The sequence below is a fragment of the Seriola lalandi genome, unplaced genomic scaffold (genome assembly GCF_002814215.2).
Source record: "Seriola lalandi dorsalis isolate HSWRI2012SDOR001 ecotype SW California unplaced genomic scaffold, Sedor1 jcf7180002054677, whole genome shotgun sequence".
In the NCBI taxonomy this organism is placed as follows: Eukaryota; Metazoa; Chordata; class Actinopteri; order Carangiformes; family Carangidae; genus Seriola; species Seriola lalandi.
In genome coordinates, this window is record NW_019525230.1 from 1,691,568 (window position 1) to 1,714,415 (window position 22,848).

The 22,848-nt window shown below is 40.2% G+C and overlaps 3 protein-coding genes across 3 annotated transcripts; 1 reads left to right on the top strand and 2 right to left on the bottom strand.

Moving 5' to 3' along the window:
- Positions 1–656: 656 nt before the first annotated feature.
- On the bottom strand, positions 657–9,204 carry LOC111666519 (uncharacterized). Its single transcript, XM_023421862.2, has 19 exons — positions 9,050–9,204; positions 7,217–8,153; positions 6,912–7,103; positions 6,134–6,662; positions 5,941–6,053; positions 5,825–5,850; positions 5,623–5,660; positions 5,453–5,503; positions 5,087–5,219; positions 4,722–4,881; positions 4,361–4,484; positions 4,190–4,221; positions 3,769–3,832; positions 3,543–3,580; positions 3,182–3,245; positions 1,810–1,908; positions 1,644–1,657; positions 1,341–1,374; positions 657–1,159 (listed from the first exon to the last, which is right to left on the bottom strand). The coding sequence occupies exons 1-19, from the start codon at positions 9,056–9,058 to the stop codon at positions 1,090–1,092; spliced, it is 2,727 nt and encodes a 908-aa protein (XP_023277630.1). The 5' UTR covers positions 9,059–9,204; the 3' UTR covers positions 657–1,089.
- Positions 9,205–9,568: 364 nt separating this feature from the next.
- Positions 9,569–15,010, top strand: c8a (complement component 8, alpha polypeptide). The gene is made up of 11 exons (XM_023421820.2): positions 9,569–9,782; positions 9,917–10,037; positions 10,487–10,631; positions 10,735–10,882; positions 11,736–11,925; positions 12,011–12,193; positions 12,932–13,172; positions 13,268–13,399; positions 13,521–13,678; positions 13,844–14,069; positions 14,697–15,010. Exons 1-11 carry the CDS (start codon positions 9,679–9,681, stop codon positions 14,846–14,848), a joined length of 1,800 nt encoding a protein of 599 aa, XP_023277588.1. The 5' UTR covers positions 9,569–9,678; the 3' UTR covers positions 14,849–15,010.
- Positions 15,011–15,296: 286 nt separating this feature from the next.
- Positions 15,297–22,150, bottom strand: c8b (complement component 8, beta polypeptide). Its single transcript, XM_023421821.2, has 12 exons — positions 21,992–22,150; positions 21,661–21,799; positions 20,495–20,642; positions 19,694–19,835; positions 19,434–19,566; positions 18,291–18,488; positions 17,862–18,102; positions 17,439–17,567; positions 17,174–17,337; positions 16,558–16,711; positions 15,630–15,701; positions 15,297–15,514 (listed from the first exon to the last, which is right to left on the bottom strand). The coding sequence occupies exons 1-12, from the start codon at positions 22,072–22,074 to the stop codon at positions 15,363–15,365; spliced, it is 1,755 nt and encodes a 584-aa protein (XP_023277589.1). The 5' UTR covers positions 22,075–22,150; the 3' UTR covers positions 15,297–15,362.
- Positions 22,151–22,848: the final 698 nt, after the last annotated feature.

Here is a 22,848-nt window from a genome sequence, read left to right on the forward strand (position 1 = left end):
CCTCCAAGAAAGCCCCTCCTCCAGAGCCTCCCCTCCTCAATTAATGCCATATGCAAGCTCCTTCACACAGGCTGATTCCCACACTCACCTCCGTGATAAAGTACACTTACTGTAAGGGCAGCAATAACAAGGGGGATTCCACAAAACACGAAAGTCATCCACTTAACTGTGAAAGGGATTTTTTCCAGAGTCTGGAGCACAAGTTGTATGTTTTACATATTTAGGGCTCTGTTTTGCTTTTCTTTCTTCTTTTATTCCATAGACTAGTGTTGTTTTTCACTTGAGATGCATCAAGATAAACAGTTTGTTCCTTCCCTGGAAAAAAAAAAAAAAATGCACGAGTAAGTAAAAATTCCCACATTACTCAGGTTTTCCCTGTCTGATGTACAGTATGATAAATGGAAACCCTGAACAATATAATGAGCTTCCAACATCAGTTAAATTTCAAGCAACAAAACATGGAGGACTCAGATACTGTCCATGATACCTTGACAAAATCTAAAGTGAAGAAGTGCTATGAAAAGAAGCAGCATTACAAAAGGAGGGATTTTCTATGGCTTTGTATCAGTTAAGAGTGGATAATTTAAATTACGTAGGTCTACAGTTACACTGTATACAAAAGCTGTGTAGCAATGTCATAAAATGTCATCAAAACGTAATGGCAAATATTTATTAGATGTACCACACAAACCAAAATAATCCAAATGCAAAGAACATATTGACAAACACAAACATAAGCTATTACAAGTGAACAATTGGCTTCTTTAATGTCAAATTTTTGGACAAAGTGCAATTATTTAATTTGTGCACCATTCACTCTTTTTAACAGCAACTTCAGAGAAAAGAAAAAGTGCGGAACACAAAGTGAAAATTCAACAATATGCACAACAAAGTAAACGAAAAAAAGTGAAATCTGGATTATAATACAGTCGCATCAGCAGCTCCGTTCATGATCAAAAAAAACATTTTCTAAATACTTGACAAGGAAGTCTCGATGGCAGATCTTCTTCATGGTATGAAACCCTAAGGATAAACTGTAGAGTTGAGGTTTTTCCACACTGACATTCCCGGCTTTAGCTGATGTGCTAATCAGTAGGTGTCAGCATATAGTGGTGGAGGAGGAAGGAACTCCAGCTCTGTGAAGTCGACCTCTTGTTCACTGCGATACAAAACAGAAGGACATCACATTTCGTGTGTGTGTGTGTGCTGTCTCTTATACACATCTGGCAAAGCACCTGAGGTACTTCTTTGGCAAACCCTGACAGTACTCTGCTGATACAAATAAAGATCAAGCAGAACCAAGCTTCACTTGCTGATTAGAAAAGAAACTCAACACTTACGGATATGGAGGCTCTTCAACAGCACACAAGAAGTCTGGATAAAGACAAGAAGATACGAAGATGACTTTAACTTTGAACTGCTGTCTCTGCAAGACGTCCAACACCAACACTCTGTCTCCAAGTTACTCGAAACAGATAAATGCTCCTCACAAGTTATTTTCCATGACAGACCAGACGCCAACCAGTGTTTAGACTGAAGTAACTTGCAAGTGCTCTCCTCTCAGCTTCCCCAGTATCAGTGAGTGTGATGGAGGTGGTGACAACAGTGCAGTCATGGAAAAAAATTAAACTGTGTAAACTTACTTGGTGGTTCAGCACTTTAAACAGGAGACCATGGGTAAAATAAATAAATGAAAAAAAAAAAGTTCTATCATTAACATGGTTTTTGAATATGAAGGCATTGGTGCAACAAAACAATTTAACCTTCAAAAAACTAATGATTCAAGTTATGCAAAGGGGAATACTGTACTTTGTGGGTGTTGCTCCTTCACCATCAGTGACATCAACGAATTCATCTTTGCTGTGTTGAAAGAAGATGGCTAACTTCTGCAGGGCTTCATGTCTCGTCCTTAAATGTTTAAGACAAGAAACTATTAGGACTCGTTTTACAACCATAACTATGTTTCACTCTCATCAATGGCCTACGGGGGGGTGGATGAGGACCATCTGTATAATCCAACACAGTGACCCTGAAATAAAAACATCTACAAAGCTTGTGACAATCAGTGTTTGTTTCAGAGGGGTACTAATTCAGGTTTCAATTAATTTTTAGGCTACTTTTAGGACTGTTGTTTTGTCTCCCGGGGCTAAAAGTTATGGACTGCATCTTCCTCTCCTCTATTCGTACAGCGATATTCAGGGACACTGTATTTGTGTCCAGTCTGCCATTACTTAAAGAACAGGAAATGAACAGGGTGCAGAGTTAGGTAAGATCGACATGCAATGGCAGAGGAGCGGTGAAGCACAAAACCAAATTTAATTTCAGTTCAAGCTGCAAGTGTTTTTCTTTAAAAGGATATTCAGTCCCCAAAATCATAGCTCTGTGAAAAACTTTGATGTACTCACACAAGTGAAGACCGTTGTTTGAGAGAACTAATTTATTTGCTGTCACATTGAGTTATTGAACATAAGTTTGATGCTATGAGGGGCCAAGTCCAAAACAAGTGTGTGTTATTTTAACTGTATATCATCATATCCCACTTAAATCTCATTTCATACATACAATATTGAATGGACTGTACATACAAAAACTTTGAACTCTGGACTGTTTGGTGTCAGTCAATCTGCTAACACTGACTTGGAGTCATCCAATTTCAGTCAGTGAACAGATTTTTGTGTAGTTTGGCGTAGAGCTGAAACTGAAAGCTGAAATTATTTGATAAATCTATTAGATGATCAAATACAAAATTAATCTGCAACTAATTGAATAATCAGTAACTTTTCACGCAAAAATGCCAAACATTTGCATGTTTCGGCTTCTCAAAAATTAGTCGTTATATATGATAGTAAACTGATGGAAACTTTGTTAGGTGTTTCCCCTACATTAGAGTCACAACTCAAAAAACTATCGTCTTTGGTCTCTGTCATCATGAAGTACAGAAATACTCCCTAAAATGTTAGTACCCAAGTAGTTTTGCTTCCCTCAAAGAGCCATGTTGAAAATGTTAAAATCCTGTTATCAATTTCTTTAGCTCTCCACATTGTTACACATGAAAAGTACAGAAGTATGCCTTACTAACTATGCTCACTAAGAGTCTTGAAAAGAGGTGGATGTAGAAAGATTTATGTACTTTGAGCTTACAGGAGAGACCTGCTTTGACACCTGTTTGTTTGATACTTACTGTGTGTGCAGGTCCTCCAGGTTGGCATCGCTCAGAGTGTGCTGGGCGCTGACATGGCTACAAGCTGTCAAAGCGAACACATGAAGAGCAGAGGTGGGTTGGGTGAGGAAGGGTAGGGGGCGAGTTACGCAAGGACAGTAAGACAGAGGAAGGGAGGGAGGGAGGGAGGAAGGGAGGAAGGAAGGGAGGAAATGGCATGGTAAAAGTGCACATCAAAGGCATGTTTCTGTCTGCCATATGTCAATGCATAACATAAAGTAACCACAGGCAGAGTTTGCATTTCCCTTTAAACCAGAAGGCTGGAGGAGGTGGGGGTCTCCTATTCTCATGCTTTTTAAGTATGAATAGAAAATGTACTTACACAACTCAGACATGGAGGAAGTCTGCTGGGGAAAGTAACTATACAAACAGAAGAGAAAGAAAATAATTATATATACTGTGTACCACATAAATTCAATCATCTTTCAGAGGGAAAGACTGGAAACAACTCTTATGTGGTTTATGGTTTGTCATTCTTCTAAGAAATAGCACTTATCTAAAAGCCATTTTGAGCCCAGTACAGGACAGTAAAAACTTGTCAGTCTTACTGGCTTTCATTGGAGGGTGAGAGAGTCTCATCTTCACAGGCCCACTCCTCACTGTCATCTGTGACTGTGGAAAAACAAATTAGTTTGATTAAGCACAGTGTGGTTGTTGATGATAGAAGTTTGGCAGGGTAGCAGCCAAAACCCTCAGCCTACATGGAATTCCTTCACAATCATACAATAACACATTGCTGTCAAGCAGATGACAACTAGTTAAGTTATTCAGACCAGGCCTTTGGGCTGGTTTCCAATCAGTGCGCAAGTGTACTCTGTCAGTCAACAAGTCAATGCATTATATCAACCAGTCAAGTTCTTTGTTCTGTCTTCATTAGGCTGCAATGCTTTTTGAAATGCTCAGGTAGCTAATGCAAAGTTATGAGATGACAGTACAACCCCCCTCTGTGCAGAGCCCACTGACACTTACAGCTGCTTGTTAGAACAAGGTGGCTGGAGGATCTGCAAAACAAAGAGTTATAATAATTTATCATGACACACACTGGTGGACTGGCAAGCAAGGAGTGGTTACAAATCTTTTTCTTTTTTCTTTTTTTAAATTAAGAAATCAAAAGAAGTTCATCAGCAAGTTACCCAGTACCTGCTGCCAATGCTGATGGTATCTCCCTCCAGGTTTCCTCCTCGTCCTGCTGCCTGGGCCTTCTTGCCAAGTTCCAGCATTTCCTTGATATTTAGCTCCACATTCATGACTGAAATATAACCATCTGAAAATAAACCAGAATAGGGCAGTAACTGAAGAAACTGAAGATAATAATATAATAACATTGTGGTGTAACTGTGTAAACATGTATGTATGTAATTGTGTGAAATAGCTTGATATCAACAACCAATATGTAATTTTCTTTCTCAAATCTCCATATTTACTGAAAATATAAATAAAACTTTTTTTAAGGAGTAATAACATGAAAATGAATATACTACGACTATATATCTAAACTCACATTTGTGGTTGACGTCTCGAGCCAGCCATTTGCCTTTGGGGCAGTTGGTGGTGCGGATGATGCTGACCGTGTCCCCGCTCTTCACTGGAAGGTCATTCTTGCGGACTTTACTGGCCACCATCACCTTGGCGTGGTACATGGGCTCCTCATCGCCAGTCACCTAGACAGTTAAATTTTAAGCAATGAGAGGCTGTGGTTTTCACAGATTTCAGCTATGCAGTTCATTATGTACAATTCTAAGCAGGGGAATTTACTGCCTGTTTATTGAGCTTCATTGTGATACCATGACAAAAGCAGGCTAGAGAAAAATACAGCTGTACTAGAAGAAATGATCATCCCCAAGGTAATACGATTGCCTGACATACCTTAAACTTCTTTTTCATTTCATTTTCTTTCTTCTCCCTTTCTTTTTGCTCCTTTTTCTCCTTCTCTAGTCGTTGCTTCTCCCTCTTCTTCTGCTCTTTAAAGTCGGCAGTGTTGGGGCTTTGGCGTTCTTTACTGAAAACAAATTGGACCACTCAGTGGCAAAAAAAAAAAAAAAAGAAGCAGCACTTATTTTCCATAAAGATTGTATTCACCACCCGAAATATAAAAAGGGACCATACGCTAGTAAAAAAATAAATAAAAAAAAGTGACAGAAGCAAAATTCAATGTGAAATCAAAAGGGATCAGCTGTACGACCAGCCTGTTTTTATGACATCAGTGAGTGACAGGTGTCGTGTCTAACATACCTGTGGACATGATTATAGGCAGAATGAGCATGTTCTCCTGATACACTGCCCCTGCAGTTTGATTACCAGTGAGAGAAAAATCAATGGCTGCCTTCCATCTGGCAAAAATCAATGTCAATGACACACAGGACTTGTATGTTTGGGGGAAAAAAAAAAAAACAAAGACATACCACGGATTCCGTGGCCATATGTTACACGCCTCCTCCTTCTTGAAATAAACACAGATGATTTTTAATTTACCACAGATGATTGTTAAAAGAAAGAAGCACATTATTTATTCATTGCACAGAATTCGTCTGAACATCAACTTAACTGTTCTCTCATTATTCATTAATATGATTATAAACTCAATTAGATTTAAACAGGGGTTACCATTGGTGGGTTCACAGCATATGGATCTGTAAAAAACAGGAGTCAAATAGAAAGAATAAACATCTGCCAGAGGTCATATAATGAGATTAAACCATGTATTAAGAAAACATTCTTACTCTTCAGACCAGCTTTACGTTTACGAGAGTTCTGGCCCAAGATGAATTTATTGACGTTTTCAACATCCTCGTACACATTATCACACGTTTCATAGTAACTGTCCTGAGACACACTAGAAGGGAGAAAATGAATCAAACTTGTTATATGAAAAAACAAAACAACTGTGGTGGTTCTTGTTGAAACAAAACTCACTTTGGATTTGGCTGAATGCCATCATTCAGTTCTGTGTGGCTATTAAGCTCCTCTGGGAAAGAGTGGCACTCAGCAGCTCCCAGATCAGCCTCACCAGCTTGAGAGTTAGAAAGAGGATCTACGATCGCCTCTTCACTCTGAGACCACTGCTCCGGTGCAGCCGGCACTGGGAACTCTGAAAGGTTTATTGGTTCAGGGAAGCTGGCTGGATCAAGAGGTATTATGTTTTGACTGCCAAGGTTCAGATCTTGGATGATACAGCTGGCACTGGGCTCTGCATGATCGCAAACTGACAAATCAGGGTGGGAAGCCACAAAATCTGTGACCCCAAAGTCAGCTGGTATAGGAAGGTCAAAGTCTAAAGCCTCCAATTCTAGTGGAGCAACAAACACAGCTTCTCCCTCTGCTGTTTCAATCTCTGAATTCTCAAACTCTGGAAACTCTGGAGCGTCCAGCAGAGGGATAGTGATGGATGGGAGCTCAGACTCTGGCTCTTCAGTTGGTGCTTGGCTAAGGCCTGGTGACACCTCTATAAAAAGAAACAAAAAATCAGCACTTGAACAGATGTTCATCCTTCCCACAAATAAGAGTAATGTAAACTGCAGTATGGCTCAAACACAGCCAATGATCTCCAAGTAAAATCCAAGTAAAATACAACTTTTTGCCTTTTTATCCTATTGGAGGCCACAAACGTGGAGAAGCAAGAGTGAAATAAAGCAAAGCAAGGGAAATGGAAAAGAAAATGAGTAAAAAAAGAAAGCAAGTTCACATACAGTACCATGGACTGTGGTCAGATGGTAACGGCTGAGATCTACTAATGGAGGTCTGGGGGGCTTTGCTGGCAGTGGCCCGAGTGACCTCAGGTCAGGTAGAGGTTTCTTTGGAGGAGCAGGGGCTGGATGAGGTTCACCAGTCCTCACAGAGGGAAGTTCAGCTTGACCCCTGCCAAACTGCTTAGTCAGTGCAGACTCTAGCCATCAGGAAAAACAATATCACAAAAAAAAAACTTGTCTGAATTAACAGTATGAGATGATAAAGGTTTTTGATGTGGACAAAAAATGTTTACTCTTGAGTATAACTTACTATGTGCAGAGTTAGCTTTGAAGAAAGGCCGGGCTGAAATACAAGCCAGGTGTGGAAGACAGACTGGTGGGGGCACGGGGAGGTCAGACCCAACACTGTCAGTGTTCTTTGGTGGCGAAGGGAAAGCCTTGTCTTTTGAGTTGCAGTCGGGGGAACGCAAGCTCTTGTGTTTTGTGGATATTAGCATCTGCCGGCGTGAGAACTTTTTCTTGGCCCTCTCCAAAGTGCTAATGATTCTGCTGTCGGAGTCTACACTTGTCTCTGCAGGAGGAGGGGTGATCGGTATATCTGGGCTTGAGAGGGGGCACTCAGCAGTTGATTGGTCACTTTGGAGTAAAACCCCATCTTCTGTGGTTTGTTTTTCCACTGAGGGCATCTCGCCGGGAGCACTAGAAGGTCTCGTGGTCAAATCAGCATAAGTGGGCTCCTCTCCATTTTCTCCACTGACTTTTGATGCTTTGGCTGACTTGAAAGGAAGCAGCAAACCCTTCTTCTTGATTTTAGTTTGTGGCAGGATTTCTTTTACTGGCTCTGGTTCCAGTTTGTGCTCCTTTCTGAGTGGTGGTTCTACCTTCTGCTCTTTTACAGGCTGAACAGGAAGCACCAGAGGCATGTGTCGCACCTTAAGGGACTGCCTTGTTGTGCTGTCTCCATTAGCAGGCTGAGATAAGGGGGACGTCTGCTGAAGTTGTGGTGGAAAGGAAATTGGGCGCTTGCCTCCAGATGCTCGCAGCCCATCTCTGAAGATGACCCGGGGAGGCACTGGTGTCTTGTTTTCTACAGCAATACTAATATTGCTAACCACAGAGCTGCAGTGACCTCCAGGAGGTGGGAGGAGTTTGGGTTTTTCTGCAACAGCTGGTCGTCCGGCTTTGCATTGAGCCAGAAGGGCCTCTTCCTGAAACTTGGCCCTCAAAGCTTTGAAGTTGATTGGCGCCTCCATAAAAAAATAAATCATTAAATTATTAAAAATGGTTTTAACTTTCACAGACAGTTTTTTGGGAGTCAAAACTCAGTGCTGACACAACATGATTTAAAGGTGGACTAACCAAAATTACAAAAAACATTCTCATTCACTCCCTAGAGGTATCTACTAATGCAGATTAGTTTTCGTGTCCAGCAAGTTGTCATTTCATTGATAAGTTGGTAAAACTAAAATTACCAAAAATTAAATAGCTTTTAGGCCCTTTTTCCAAGTCATTTGAGGTTCATATGTGTGAAAATTTGCTGGTGTCCTTAGTCTGCTACAGTTGTAAACTGAATATCTTTGGGTTTTGGTATGTTTGGGAGACAAAATAAGAAAAGTGAATGTAAAAACTTTGGGGAATTTTGGTTGACAGTTTCCCTACATTTTTTCAAAATACACAAATAATCAATTAACCAAGAAAAAAGATGAATCAATAAAGAAAATAATCATTAGGCCAGAAAACAAGTTATTTTTTAGCAGTTAGGCCTATGTGTTTTCCAGAGTAACAGGTACATCATTTCACTTTTTCAATACTGTGAGTACCACAAAAATAAATAAATAATTGAATAAACAAATAAAATACATCCATTAGGGCTGAAAGGCTGGACAATTAAAATCCAAATTATCTGCATGGCCAGATTATTGAGTGGATAGAAACTTTAATATGCTATAGTGTTAACAACAGACATAACTAACATCAAGTCATACACTTAAATGGCACAGAACAAGTAAAACAAACCCAAAACACATTGTATTAAACATGGTGTGCCTTAGCTAGCAGAGGACATGGTAACAAAGCTAAATTTAGCTATCCTCCAACAAACCTCCAGCTAAACAGTTACTCAGAAAACTCTTTTATAGTTTACCTCTGCCATTGTAGATCGTTTTGTTCATCACTGTTCAAGACTGCGCATTTGGAAAGCGGTCTAAACTTTGGTGACGCGATGCTATCGACTACTTTAACAATAAATCCCGGCAAACTGTTTTTGGTAGCCAGGGATGATGCTAATCTGATGCTAATACAAACAATTTGAAAACGCCGCTGTGAGACGCACCTGCGTGCTGCGCGTAACCTGTGTGCTGCGCGTAGTCAGCGTGCGCGCTCACATTTGTTTGATTGACGAATCAGAAAGGGTAAAACCACTTAGTGATTGGGTAGGTAATAATAATATAAAAAACGACTTCTATTACAACTACTAATATTAATATTAATAATAACAACTTAGTTGTTGTTTTTTTAATCAGTGGCTTATTACACTTCAGGTTGTGTCAGACGGAAACGTTTGTGTGTGATTGACAGGAATGTTACGAGATATTGGGGTTATAGATTTAAAAAAAAAAAAAGGATTTACCAACTGTTCTAAGAGCTGTTTGCTCTTGATCAATCATTCACTGTGGTTAGTCAAGAGCACAGTGGTAAAACTCCCCTGAGGATAACAGCAGCTGTTTTGTGATGTGGCATTTGAATCTTCAGGAATAGTTATTCATTTTCAGCATGGGGATATTTGTTCATTTGCTCCTGGGTTTATGCGCTCTGTATCTGTTTATCAATTTTACTGTGGATGCATCCAGGAGGCCATGGACAACAGCTGACAACAGGTGCAGTATTCTTAGTTTCAGAACTTTTTATATCCCCTGGAAAACACTCTGAGAATTGTGATTTAATCCATCTCATGCACCATTAGTAGGCCTAGATCTGGAATCGAGATGATAATAGTGTTTCTGTGGGTCAGGGGGGTTGGGGCAAGGATGGCCAGAGCTGCAAACAATCCCATACCCAGACCAACACCTGTAAACTGTAGACTGACAAATTGGAAAAGTTGGACCCCTTGTGACTCCTGCACAGACATACAGGTAATGGTGTTGTTTTGTTTTTGTTTTTTGCATTAAATTACACACACCAGTTATTTAAAGATGCTGAATATAATGAGTTGGACTGGGCAGTTTTTGTCAGATCAATACTTTATGTTCATTAAGTCCAAAGGGGAGCTATGATTATCCTAAATCAGCATTCCTACTCCAATAAGGTCAATAAAAGTGGACTTTGCTTACACTATGTTACTGAAATTTTTGGCTTTTCTGCCCAAATCCAACAAATATTACATAGCTACTTATATACTTATATGAAATGTACATTTATTTACATGATTTTGAATTTTAATTTGTGGAATGCACCATAGTGCCATACAATAATATGTAACCTGCTTCTGGAGTATTTCTGTGTGAATCTACTGTATATCTCACTGATGGCATAACAGAATGACCTGATTTTATATGCAAATTTATTTTTAACTCTGATTTAGTTCCGTTTCCGATACTTGGAGAAACCGTCACAGTTTGGAGGTGAGATGTGCGGTGATTTGTGGGAGAGGCTGAAATGCCCAGCAGCAACCACAAACTGTTCGGTGCCAGATTACTGCGGAGCGAGCTTCACCTGCCCAGAAAGCGGCAAGTCCCATCAACAACCACTCACACAACACATTCTCTTCAAAGTGAAGGTGTTTTTTTGTTGATGGAGGACAAAGGCTATAGGATGTTTGTTTCTTTCCAGGGCGCTGTATCAGCAATTCACTTCTGTGTAATGGAGAGTCAGACTGTGGCGATGGGTCTGATGAGGAACGCTGTCAAAAGGTCAACCAAAGAAAGGACAAGTGTTCCACCCTAATGCCGATCCCTGGCGCTGAGCGCGGCACACTGGGGTAAATACTGGATAACTGTTACTGCTGTTATTGTTATTATGCACTTCACTTAGTTTATAACACATGAAAGAAAACTGTAAAAACAATACAAGTGCATAGAGAGCATGAGCTGTAAAAAATGCTTTTAATTTGGAAAATCATTAACAAAGGGAAAGTCTCTGTCTTTGCTTAGCAAACTACTTTGAAATATTGGAAATGCCAGGCCCATAATTCTAATTATATATACATATTCACTCAATTTCAGTTGTCAACCTGTCACACCATTATTTCAATTATTTTACATTTAATGTAATCTCCATACCTTTACTTAAAGGAAATACACTTCTTTGTTTTATACCCAGAGTTAGATGAGAAGCTCGATGCCACTCTCATGTCTGTATATTAAAATAAGCCACAGCCAGCAGCCGGCTAGCTAAGCATAAAGACTGGAAACAGGGGGAATTGTTAGCCTCGCCATTCTAAGGGTAAAAGAGTCCACCTCTTTACCTCTTTCTTGTTTGATCTTGTTGCACCAGCTAGGTTGGTGGTAGGCAGCAGGGGTTTCATGGAGTCACTTCTCTCTGCAAGAAGAATAATTATTTTATATTATTTATTTTAACCAGGTCCAAAATTAAGGACAGTTTCTTATTTACAATGACAGACTGGAAAGTGGCAAGCTTGTGGTGGACAGAGCTAGGCTAGCTGTTTCCCCCTGTTTCCAGTCTTTGTGCTAGGCTAAGCTAACTGGCTAATGTAGCCTAATACTTACTATGCAGACATGAGAGGGGAATCAATCTTGCCATAAAACCAATAAGAGATGTTCTGAAATGTCTGTTCCTTTAATGACTAATTGGAATTATTCTTCTTTGCCTAGGTATAATATCTTGACTGGAGATTTTATGAATCATGTACTTGACTCAAATTACTTTGGAGGACAATGTGAATATGTCTATAATGGTGAATGGAGGAAATTCACTTACGACTCATTCTGTGAGAACCTGAACTACAATGACAACTATAAAAACTACCGGAAACCTTACAACTATCACACCTACCATTTTGTGGTACTGTAATGTTGAGATTTATTTCTTTGTGAAAATCGGACTGGTTGAACTGATATATTATGACATGAAACTGAATCTGTTACAGGCTCAAGCTACTTCACAGGGCTCTCATGAGTTCTATGAAGATGTGGCGAGTCTGCTGAAAGCGAGGCAAACTCTGAAATCTTCCAGTGGTGGTGTCACAATCGGGATCAGTAAAGTGGAAGGTGGAATAAGTGGAAGTGGCAGCTCTCTGTTTCTCACCAACATAACAAAGTTTAACAGCCAGGTATAATCTATTGACCCACAGATCTACATGTTTTACAAGAAAACAAGTGCAATTAGTTCTAATGTTTGTTTTAACTACATTGTTTGAGGTCAGGTTGTGCTATTTTTTTATTTTTATTTTTTGCTAGTAGTTCAAATTGTGACAAAAGAGATTGTTTGCTTTCTTGTCAAGGGTTAGATGTCTGTCCATTATATGGTTAAGTCAGTTTAGCAGAAAGACTGGCCACATTACATGTTGTTTTATTTAATCTGAACAAAAGCGGTGTGTAAACCACAAGATTACGTAACGTACATATGGTTACTACTAACAACAGAGATTCCAGGAAGTCACTGCCCCCAGCCAATAAATAGTCTGACACACATACCCTGTGCTTTGGTTTTTGTACAAACTAAATATAAGGTTTTTATCAGTGAGTGTCGGAAGTGCATATAGCAGGATTTTACTGCCTTTGGACTGAGCCATGGTTAGCTCTTTCCCCCATTTTTAGTCTTTATGCTAAGCAAAGCTGACCATCTCCTAGGTGTAGTTTTAATTAAATCAATTGTTAAATATGATAGTAGTATTGGTCTCCTAATCTTAACTCTAAGCAAGAAAACAAGTACATGCATTACCCAAAACTGAAGTGTTTAGTATCTGTTGAGAAAAGAACAGCCATTATCTGGGGTATGAATAAGTCAAGTTGAACTGAAATGTAAACATTTTTTCATTATTGTTAAAAAAAAACCTTTTTGTCCTCAGGACCGAGGGTTTGTCAGGCTCTGGTCCAAAGTGCAGACAGCCCGGTTCAAGATGAGAACCAATAAGCTGGTGCTTCATGAGGAATTCCAAGCTTCACTCATGGAGCTTCCCGAGCAGTATGACTTTGGGGTGTACTACCGCTTCTTTAATGCGTTTGGCACCCACTATGTCACAGAGGGAACTATGGGAGGAACCCTTGAATATGTTGCGGTTCTCAACAAAACTGCCATGGCAGAATCAAGTACTGTGGGCTTTCCAGTCTGCTAATCAGTATTATGTAATTGGAAATGTAACGTAAAGTAACCTTTGTTCATTTCTCTTCTGGAACTCTTACAGAGCTTACTGCTTCAGAGACTGAATCTTGCTTTGGAGCCTCTATTGGTTTAGCCAGTCCACTTGGCGCCCAGACTGAAGTAGATCTCAAACTGAAAGGGAATTCATGCGAAAAAACAGGATCACTTGAAGATGGTGGGGTTGAATTTCAATTTACGTTTAACTATGTCTCACTTGACTGATAAATTATATGAAGGATTGCTGTTGTAATGTGTTGATGTTATTTTTTGTTGTTTGTTTTGCTTTTGAATCATAGGAAAGAAGTCTGATTCTTCTCTGATTGAGGACGTTTTTACCTTGGTGAAGGGAGGAGTCACATCCAGCAGCGGTGGCCTGATAGCTATCAAGAATCCGGAGAGCTACAGGAACTGGGGAGCGACTCTCAAATACAACCCAGCAGTCATCGAATATGAGGTGACATAATTTCCCACAAAAAGAAGTCGTAGTTAAATTCTCACTCAGTGTCACGCATAATGACCTCACACTGCTTTTGTGCCGTTGCTGATGTGGTCATCTTATATACGTGAACTTTTCTCTTTCTCATCTTACTGGCTCTGTCTTTCCATCACTGTTGCCCAGATCATGCCAATCTATGAGCTCGTGCGCCTCAGCACAGTCGCTGACCATGTAGGTGAAAGACTGGCCAACTTGCGGAAGGGCTGGGATGAGTATGTGCAGCAGTTTCACTCCTGTCGCTGCGCGCCCTGCAGGCATAATGGGATCCCTGTCCTCTCTGGTACCTCCTGTATCTGCGTCTGTAAGTCCGGCTACTTCGGAGACTCCTGTGAACAGACTCTCAGACCAGGTGAGGTGTCGTGAAAAAGTTGAGGTTAACACATTCAAAATCAATGGCTTCGTGGGGAGCAAAAATGAGCTGTAAACAAACTAACTGTAATAAATAATCTTTTAAATTCCAATAGCAAACTCAGCATGCTAACATGCTAACAGTAGCGGTGGGCGATACGACCAAAATTTTCTATCATGGTATCTGTAACTTTATATCATTGTAATGGTATTTGTGACAACACAGTAATTGTTCTATAAATTCAATGTAGAAATGTTTTAATATTTAAAATGGTCAAAGTGGTTTTTTTCCCCAAAAGTAGCCAGCTGACTGACTGACTGACATTGCCATCCCTATAAACTCACAGCTAGCCTGGCTAAAATATAGACGTATGAGCATTTAATGTGTTATAGTACCAAAAGTCAAAGTGCTCAATTACTGAAAATAGTCCCTCTCCGTGTTATATTACTGATTCATAACCTGTAAGGTGAATCTTAATGTTAGAACTGTTAAGTTTATCATATGTTTTTAATTTGTGAAGTAACTGGTAATTACACCTGTGTGCTAATGTTGTGCATTGTTGTGCTGACCAAATCCATATCCTTTGCTTAAGATTAAAATAAAACCCTGCTGGCTGTCACTCCACAGATACCAAGACAGATGGGTCGTGGTCGTGCTGGGGGTCCTGGTCCCCCTGTACATCAGGGGAGCAGACTCGGGAAAGAAACTGTAATAATCCTGCACCTCATGGGGGCGGAGCACAGTGTCTGGGCTCCTCCTCTCAGAATCAACTCTGTTGAAGTGAAGATCCTTCTAGATTCCAGGGTAAAGATGTCGAGTGCAAAGAAGTGAGCGCAAGGGTCACGTCAGAGCCCTCAAAAATAAAATGACACCTGCCTTTCCCAGATCACACTGTGTGACATACTGAATATCAAAGCAGTAATAAACGTGTGTTGTGCAGACTTTGTGTGTGTGTGTGTGTCAGTATTTTTTTAAGTATTTTTGTAAGCACAAGAGTGAAATTGTCATTTATACTGTGTGGCATTTTGCAATTTGCAGCCAATATGAAGGTTAAATTTAGTTTATCATAAGCTGGATCCAGATCCAGATAATTATAAAGATATAGCTCACATGGTTTAACGTTCTTTATAAAATATTCATTGAAGAAATCACATGTAGATTTTTTTTTTGTTTCATTTTATTCAAATATAAACCATTATGTCACAAAACACACCACTGACTAATCTCCTATTTTAAAGGAGGCTTTTATGAATCTTTGTGTCAGTGTTGACATCGGAGCTGTTGAGCAGGGTTTTAACATTGAGTCGACTCTTGCTGCAGTCCAACGCACGCCATGCCTTCATTCCTGGGTTCTGGGTTGTTACACTGTCGACTTCTCGATATTGTTCCTCCACTGCAGGGTGACCATTCACCCCAGCAGCTCCAGCTGCCGTCAATGGGTATTGCTGTCAGAAAGAGTCATATCAAGTCTCATTATGTCAGAGTCTCAGTAGGTTTAGTGCAAAGAAGGAAAACCGCCTTGTATGCAGTTATTTTGGATTTTGGATCTGGAGAACTAACGTTTTTGCCTCTTAGTGATTTCACAGCCCCGTCCACTGTAGCCAACAGGACACACACAGTCACACCTTGTGCCTGTAGAGGAAGACAACATTTCCTTTACCATCATTCATCGTTTAGTTATCCATCATCTGTCAGTGATTGATAAAGGTCACTTAATGTTTGTATAACTAAAACTTAATTAAACTAATTAAACTAGCAAATAACACCTCTAAAAGGAAATTTTATGAACATTATCTAGGTAAAACATTACCTAGTGGCTCACAACTCATGTGGTTTAGAGACTTTTAGAGGAAAAAAATGTCCTTATATCAGACCTCCTCCTGCTACTGCTTTTCCCTTCTGGCTCCTTCATGGTTATCAACCTGCCTGTGCAGAGCGCCACAGGAGAGGAGGAGACACTGTGCAGCTGCTGACGGAGATCACAACACTGTGTGTGTGTGTGTGTGTGTGTGTGTGTGTGTGTGTATGTGTGTGTGTGTGTGTGTGCATGTGTGTGATGTGGATAATTATGTTCGCCACAAAAGATTTGGTGATTGTCTGAGCTCTTAATTCATATTCATATTTTGGGAGTACAAACCCAGTGCTGAGGAAAAAGGACCAAACCCTGTTGGAGGCATTGTTGCATTTGTGAGTGACTGTATATTGGTTTTTACTGGGGGGGAGGAAAGGAAAGTATATTTGTATGAGCTGTTAGATTTGACCTGTTTTATAAACTGTTTTTATATTCTGTTCTTATTATGCTTTTTTTACTTACTTTTTTTTATGCTTCTGTTCAGCACAGCGAATGACCTCTGTGTATGATAATGTGCTATATGTATAATTTTGCCTTGCCTTACCTAATGCACTGAGCTTTCTGGGACTAAATGAAGGATATGGAACCAGTAGTAATTTCAGTCAAAAACACAAACAATAATATCCTCAGGGTTACCTCTCAAAACAGCCACTCCATTGTTGTGGCAGGGGGCACAGCGGCATGGGCTAGCCTCTGCCAGGTACTTTGACAGGGCTTTCTTTAGATTTCTCTTCAGAATGGCATCATGAGTGAAGTCTCTGGGGGTCACCAGCTCGTACAGCGGCTGAGTCTAATGAGAAACAAGTGTCATAATTAAACCGGGATCTTGTTACTGTTCAAATTCAATTCTATTGGCTTGAGTTTTTTTCAGATGGAGCCAACTGGAAAGCCCCATGTGTGCTGAAACTTGACCGCACTGTACCCAGGCAGCCTAGTTGTATTTGGCACAGTTTGCTATTTGGCTTCATTTGCTGTTTTGTTCTCCAACTTGCTATTGATTAGCTTAGCTGTACTTTGTCTCTCTGTAAGTCTGCCAATCGTGGTCCCATCACTGACCAACTCCTTTGTAAATGTTTCTGCATCAATTAGTCGGGTCGAATTCTTTGAAGACTATTTTATTACAGCTTTAAATTGAGATGGAGATACATAAAGGAAAGGAGATTATGGGAGACAAGAAATGGATAAAAGAGCATTACAAGTGGGACTATATGTAACAAAAACATGAGATTCAGTGAAAGAAAGAGAAACTCACTTTCATGCGAATGAAGTCAGGGTTGAAACGCACGGATTCGGCCCAAAGTTTCATTAGCTGTGGGGTGGGAAGCTTTTTAGACACCAAAGCGGTGATGGATTCACTGCTGCCACCCCGTGCAATAGCAACAAAGTCCTCCACCATGCTGCCGCTTGTTGTGTTCCCTGCAGAGAGACGGAATGAATTCAGTGTTTTAGCATCAGTTCGTGTGTCTGACTGGATATTTTGCAGACTGAAGGGAGTTTGATAAAACATGAAGCCTCACCTCCCATCTCATTCAACAAGCCATTACAGGATCCACCATGAGCTCCCAACGACACATAAACACCCTTAATGTTGGCCCCAACCTTAAGGCCTGCCTGGGTGCATCGCTTGTAGTCGTCCAAAGAATAATCTAGAACAACAAAACTATGTCATGGAGTGGTTATTGCCGTTCAAAATTATATTATCCTTCACAACTTTGGGCCATGAGGTGGCAATGGTGTATCCGTTTACCACACTAGCCAGTCAGTGTTTAAGATAACAAGACATATATGATGTCACTGTCATTGCCAAACCCCATTATCTGACCATAATGATTATCTTTATTATGCATTCTTTCAACATGTAGTAAATGAAGAAGCGGTGAAACTGAACCAGACTGAGAATGTCCCATGACTCCAGTTTGAGAACCAGTACTATTTATTACCTGAATTCTCCTGCTTCTCCTTGTTCAAAATGATGGTGTGCTCATAGTCTCCTCCAAGGCCAGCCTCTGTGATGTAGTGTGTGCCGTAGTCTCTGTATATCTGTCTGTATTCCCCATACAGATAGGACAGTGGCAAAGCGCGCAGGCGCTGCAGGAACTCAGGGTGAAGCATCAAATCGTCCGACTTCAGCATGTACTGGGCCAACTCCAGCTCTGCTTTGGCCCTCACAAAGCTGTATTTCTGAGGAGAGAATCAGTGGGAGGCAGGTGAAGGACGCCTAGCTGCTTGTGAATTTTCAGACATGTTGAACAATTCATGGGAAAAACCGAAAAATGACATACCACATTTGGTTTGTTTTTAAGAAGAAGTGGGTGCTGCAGTGGATTGTAAAGAGGTCAGGAGAGAAGAAAAAACAAACACCATCTCACCTTGCCAGAGAATCTGCGAAACTTCTGAACTGATTTGGTGTATTTCTCATCATTATAGTTGAAGCCAAATTCAAACACGCCAGGAAGGCTGAAGCCAAAGGAAACAGTGGTTTTGGACGTACGCTCTTTCATGGAGAAGTGCCTGTAGTCAGAGTATGAGTTAAAGGACTCCAAGGTGAAATCATACGAGCCTCTTGTCTGTGGATGAGTGGAGAGGAAAATGTATTCTTTAGTGCGAAATGAGCAGGGCCATATTATAAAACAATTAACTGTAAACCAAACCCGGCTCTAGACTGCCTTAATTTAATAGCTTTATCATATATTATAACTATCACCACATCATGTTTTACCCCTCCCCATTTTAAAAATGTAACACGTTTACTCAGAGACATTTTAACTGACTTACCTTGTACTTTTATCTTTACGTCTACTGTAGTAAATTGTATTTTCAGTAACAGCAGTGACCGTTCTCCTGCTCATCTCCCGTCACTTTCTGTCAGTTTCTTGCTGCTCTATTTCATCACAGTTAGCGTTGCTGTTTCCTTCATCACAGTGTCTAACTACCTGCTGTGCCCTTCAGCTTACACTAGTTCTGCTGCAGCACTTGGAGCCTTCTGCTCTGCCACTTTCACTAATTCAGCTGTTGTTTACATGATATTTAGATCAGCTAGTTACTTTAGCTTAGCAGTTAGCGATGGCTTCTCTCTCTCTCTCTCTTGCTCGGTGTGTCTTGGATCGAGTGTGGTGTTGCTGAAACTTCAGTATAGGATTGTGATAATTATTTCAACTTAAGTGATGACTGCTGTGTTACACCTGGTTGGTATTTTTCTGTACTGTTTAGTAGTAATGCAGTTTTAAATGTTAGGGATCCATTCATAAATCCTTATTATCCTTATATCCTTATATGTTAATTAAAACATTTTGGTCCAGAAGCTTGCTCACTCTTTTGTGGTGAGTAATCAAATTTTCCACTATTTGTAACCAAAAAGTTGTTGTTATTTATGTCTTATAACTGATCTCTAAAGCATTGGTAAGTCATTTATTACCCATAAATAAACCATTACTTTTGTTTGTTATCACAGAAGAGACTATAATCTCCTAAATCAACTCTAACTCAGTACTATCACTGTCGGGCATTTCCACCTGTTGAGTGTACTGTTGCAAGTTGTAAGGCTTCCTGAACGCGACATCCTGGATGTACTGGGGCAAGCAGCTGCCAGCATAATATCTGTTATCAAGCACCACTCCCTCCAAGTTACTGTTCAAGATGTTGATTCTGAAGGAAGAGTCAAGAAGAGCGTTAACAATGAATAGACTGCTTTGAGCAGAGCATCATGTTTACATAGGAAAGTGCTAAAGAAAATCTCTGACTTACGTTGTAGACTAATGGGAATGTGACTCACCCTTTGGCAAGGTTTTCGATCCCCCAGAACTCATCAACCTCCTGCCTGCAGGGCTTGGGAACTTCCCTGCAGCCGACTTCATCTGACATGTCCCCACAGTCATCCTCCCCACTACACTGCAGAGTTCTGTGAATGCAGCGACCTGATGGAGAGGAAATAGATGACATTTACCAAAAGTTTCTCTTAAAGGAATAGTTTGACATTTTATGAGCTGAGATGAGAAGATCGACACAACTGTTACGTCTCTATGGTAAGTGTGAAGCACAAGCCAGCAGCAGCAGATTAGCTTAGCCTAGCATGAAGATTGGAAGCAGTGGGAAACAGCTAGCCAGGCTCTGTCCAAAGGTAAAGACGCCATAAAATCACTGCAAACCACAACTTTGTTTTTACACTTTGGTTTTTGTACAGATTAAAAAAGGAGTTATAATGTGCTAATTGGTGATCATTGACATTTAGAGGAGTAGTAAGATGATTTTAACTGTTTGCCCTGCTGCTAGTTTTTATGCTAAGCTAATCGGCTGCTGATGGACTGTGCACATTCAGCCTGTGAATGGTAACTACTTTTGACAAGAAAACAAATACTGGAAGTGTATTTCCCGAGATGTTGAACTATCTCTTTAAGAACAAAAGCTCTTAAATGCAAAGTAGTTTGACATTTCCTGAATGGGATTAAGAAATGAAGTCACACACTGTTCTGTGTGTGACTTGAATTCTTAAGCATTATCCCACTGTAACACAAAACTTAATAATTCTGTTTGGTTTTCTAAAAGTACAGTACATTTGGATGGGTGAAGGAGATACCTGTTTGGTTGCAGAGAAATCCCTCACACAAAGGAGCAACGCTACAGGAGTAGCGGGCTAAATCATTACAGGCCTGGTCCTCGTGGTCATGAAAATTGCACGGCTCTCCTCCAAATTGAGATGGTTGTTGAAGCGTAGCATGGCGAAACTGGATGGTTGAGAGAAACAAACACATGGGTGGTCAAAGAAACACAGAGGAAGACTCGCCAAATCCCAATAAAGGTGGTGGATGAGCTCGCGGAAACTGCTCCAGGGAACTATAACCCCCGAAATCACATTAGTGGGCTGTTTTCACTTTGTCATGTCAAGGTTATTAATCCCCCTCCTTGTAAAGTGGATGAGATGAAGCGCTGAAGTACATCAAATGAGACCTCTGCCAGCAGGAAGGTCTCTACCTCAGAAGGAAACATTGTACAACATTGAATGCAGAATTTTAATAATTTCTCAGTTCTTGCTGTATCCAAACCTAATCTTCTTTATGACAACCGCTGCATTACAACCATATATTTAGTTCATTGTAGTCCATTAAACCAGGGTTTTGTTTTGTGTAGGCTATTTATTTGATGAGTTAAGTTAATGGTTTTAGTAGTTTTGTAATTTTGTATATTAAAATATATTATTTGCTTTCTTGCTGAGAGTTAGATGAGAAGACTGACAACAATTGCATGTAAGCCCATAATTTTTTTAATATATTTCTCCTGCCACTGAATAGAGGAAGTAGATTGAGGAGCTCAATGAGAGGATGCTGCCATCAGATGTTTTCATTAACGTATTCACTGGCTTTCCCACATTAGGGGGAAACAATGAACTTTGTGTTTCTTTTTGTTCTAAATGAAACATAGATTTAGCTCAAGCAGCTGTTTCAGTCATGCTTCACAATCATTGGCTCATTCACTCTTTCACATGTGGCTATCAGCTGACTGGTAATGTCCAATCTTATTCATGCAGGTGTGCAGGACATGAATTACAGCAATACAATACAATCTATGTGCTATTTTTATTATCTTGCTGATTTAACTAAGATTTATTGTATATGTGGTCGTATATATGGTGATTTCACTCCTTGTTAAAAACACATTCTTATGGGCCAACAAATGCAGGCCATGTATTGTAGCTGTAATGTTCCTCCACGTTCAGAATCACCTGTCTAGTATCATCATACTTACTCTTTTCTTCTGACAAGTGTCACAGCGAGACCATGTTGTCCATTTTGATAAAACACAGTCCTTTACGACCTGCTCACCCACCGACCGAGCTTCACGAACACTGGGCTCCTCACGGCTCGCTGTCGTGACGCCGACTTCACTGTGACATTTAGATGAAAGTCAAATCAAAACAAATGGACAGTTTTTAGGTTTTGTCCTGTCCTATAACAAGTGTCTTGCTATAGATCAGGCTACTGACAGCAGGACAGTCACATTAGTTAACCTTAATGGAAATCAGATGACAAGAAATACAGACAAGACATTGTATGAAACAGACAAATAAAGCTCCTACCTTATAAGCACCAAGATCAACGTAACATGGAGAAGACAGGAGTGCAAACTGAGTGCACTCCTGGGTATCACCACAGAGAACATGGTTGTGTATGTCTGACTGTGCACAAGGAGACAGCACTGCTCTGCTGTCTATGTAAACACACACTGATCAATACTGGACTGGATATGAACTCATTGGTGCCATTAGACTCAGAGGTGGAGCTGAATACACAATACTGCAATACTGCAATACTGCAATACTGCAATACTGCATTCAAGGCCCCAAAACTCAGTGTCGGGGGGGCACTGAAGGTTCATGTGCAGACAAGACTTTAGAAAAACTATGAAGACAGCACGACAACAGCAGCATGTCTCAGAACATCATCCACTTGTATATGTTATATAATTAACTACGAGCAGCTCTGTAATGAACCTGGACTGGTGGAAATAAAAGTGTTTGCATTAAAGTGAATTCCCGTCACAAAGCTTGTGTTGTCAAAGCAACTGAGTCATGTTTGTGGAGTTACGACCTTAAAACTTTGTCCACTTTTGATTTGGACACAACTACATGACCCCGCTGTAGTTTATTAACTCGGCCAAGAGCAGCACTAAACTAATAATATCTAAAAATATTACTAATAATGTATTAAACACTTTGCTAAGATCTGGTATCAATGCATTAAGTGCAGTGGTGGAAAGTGATTTCTTTTCGTTTCTCCAGTTCATTTCAGAGGGAAATGTTGTATTGCTCTACAGTTATTTGACAGCTTGAGTTTCTGGTCACTTCTCAGATTAAGATCCGCAGGCAACAAACACAGGATGGGTTTACAAAATACACTGCATTGTAAAAGGTTAAAACAGAGGTAGCTAAACTTT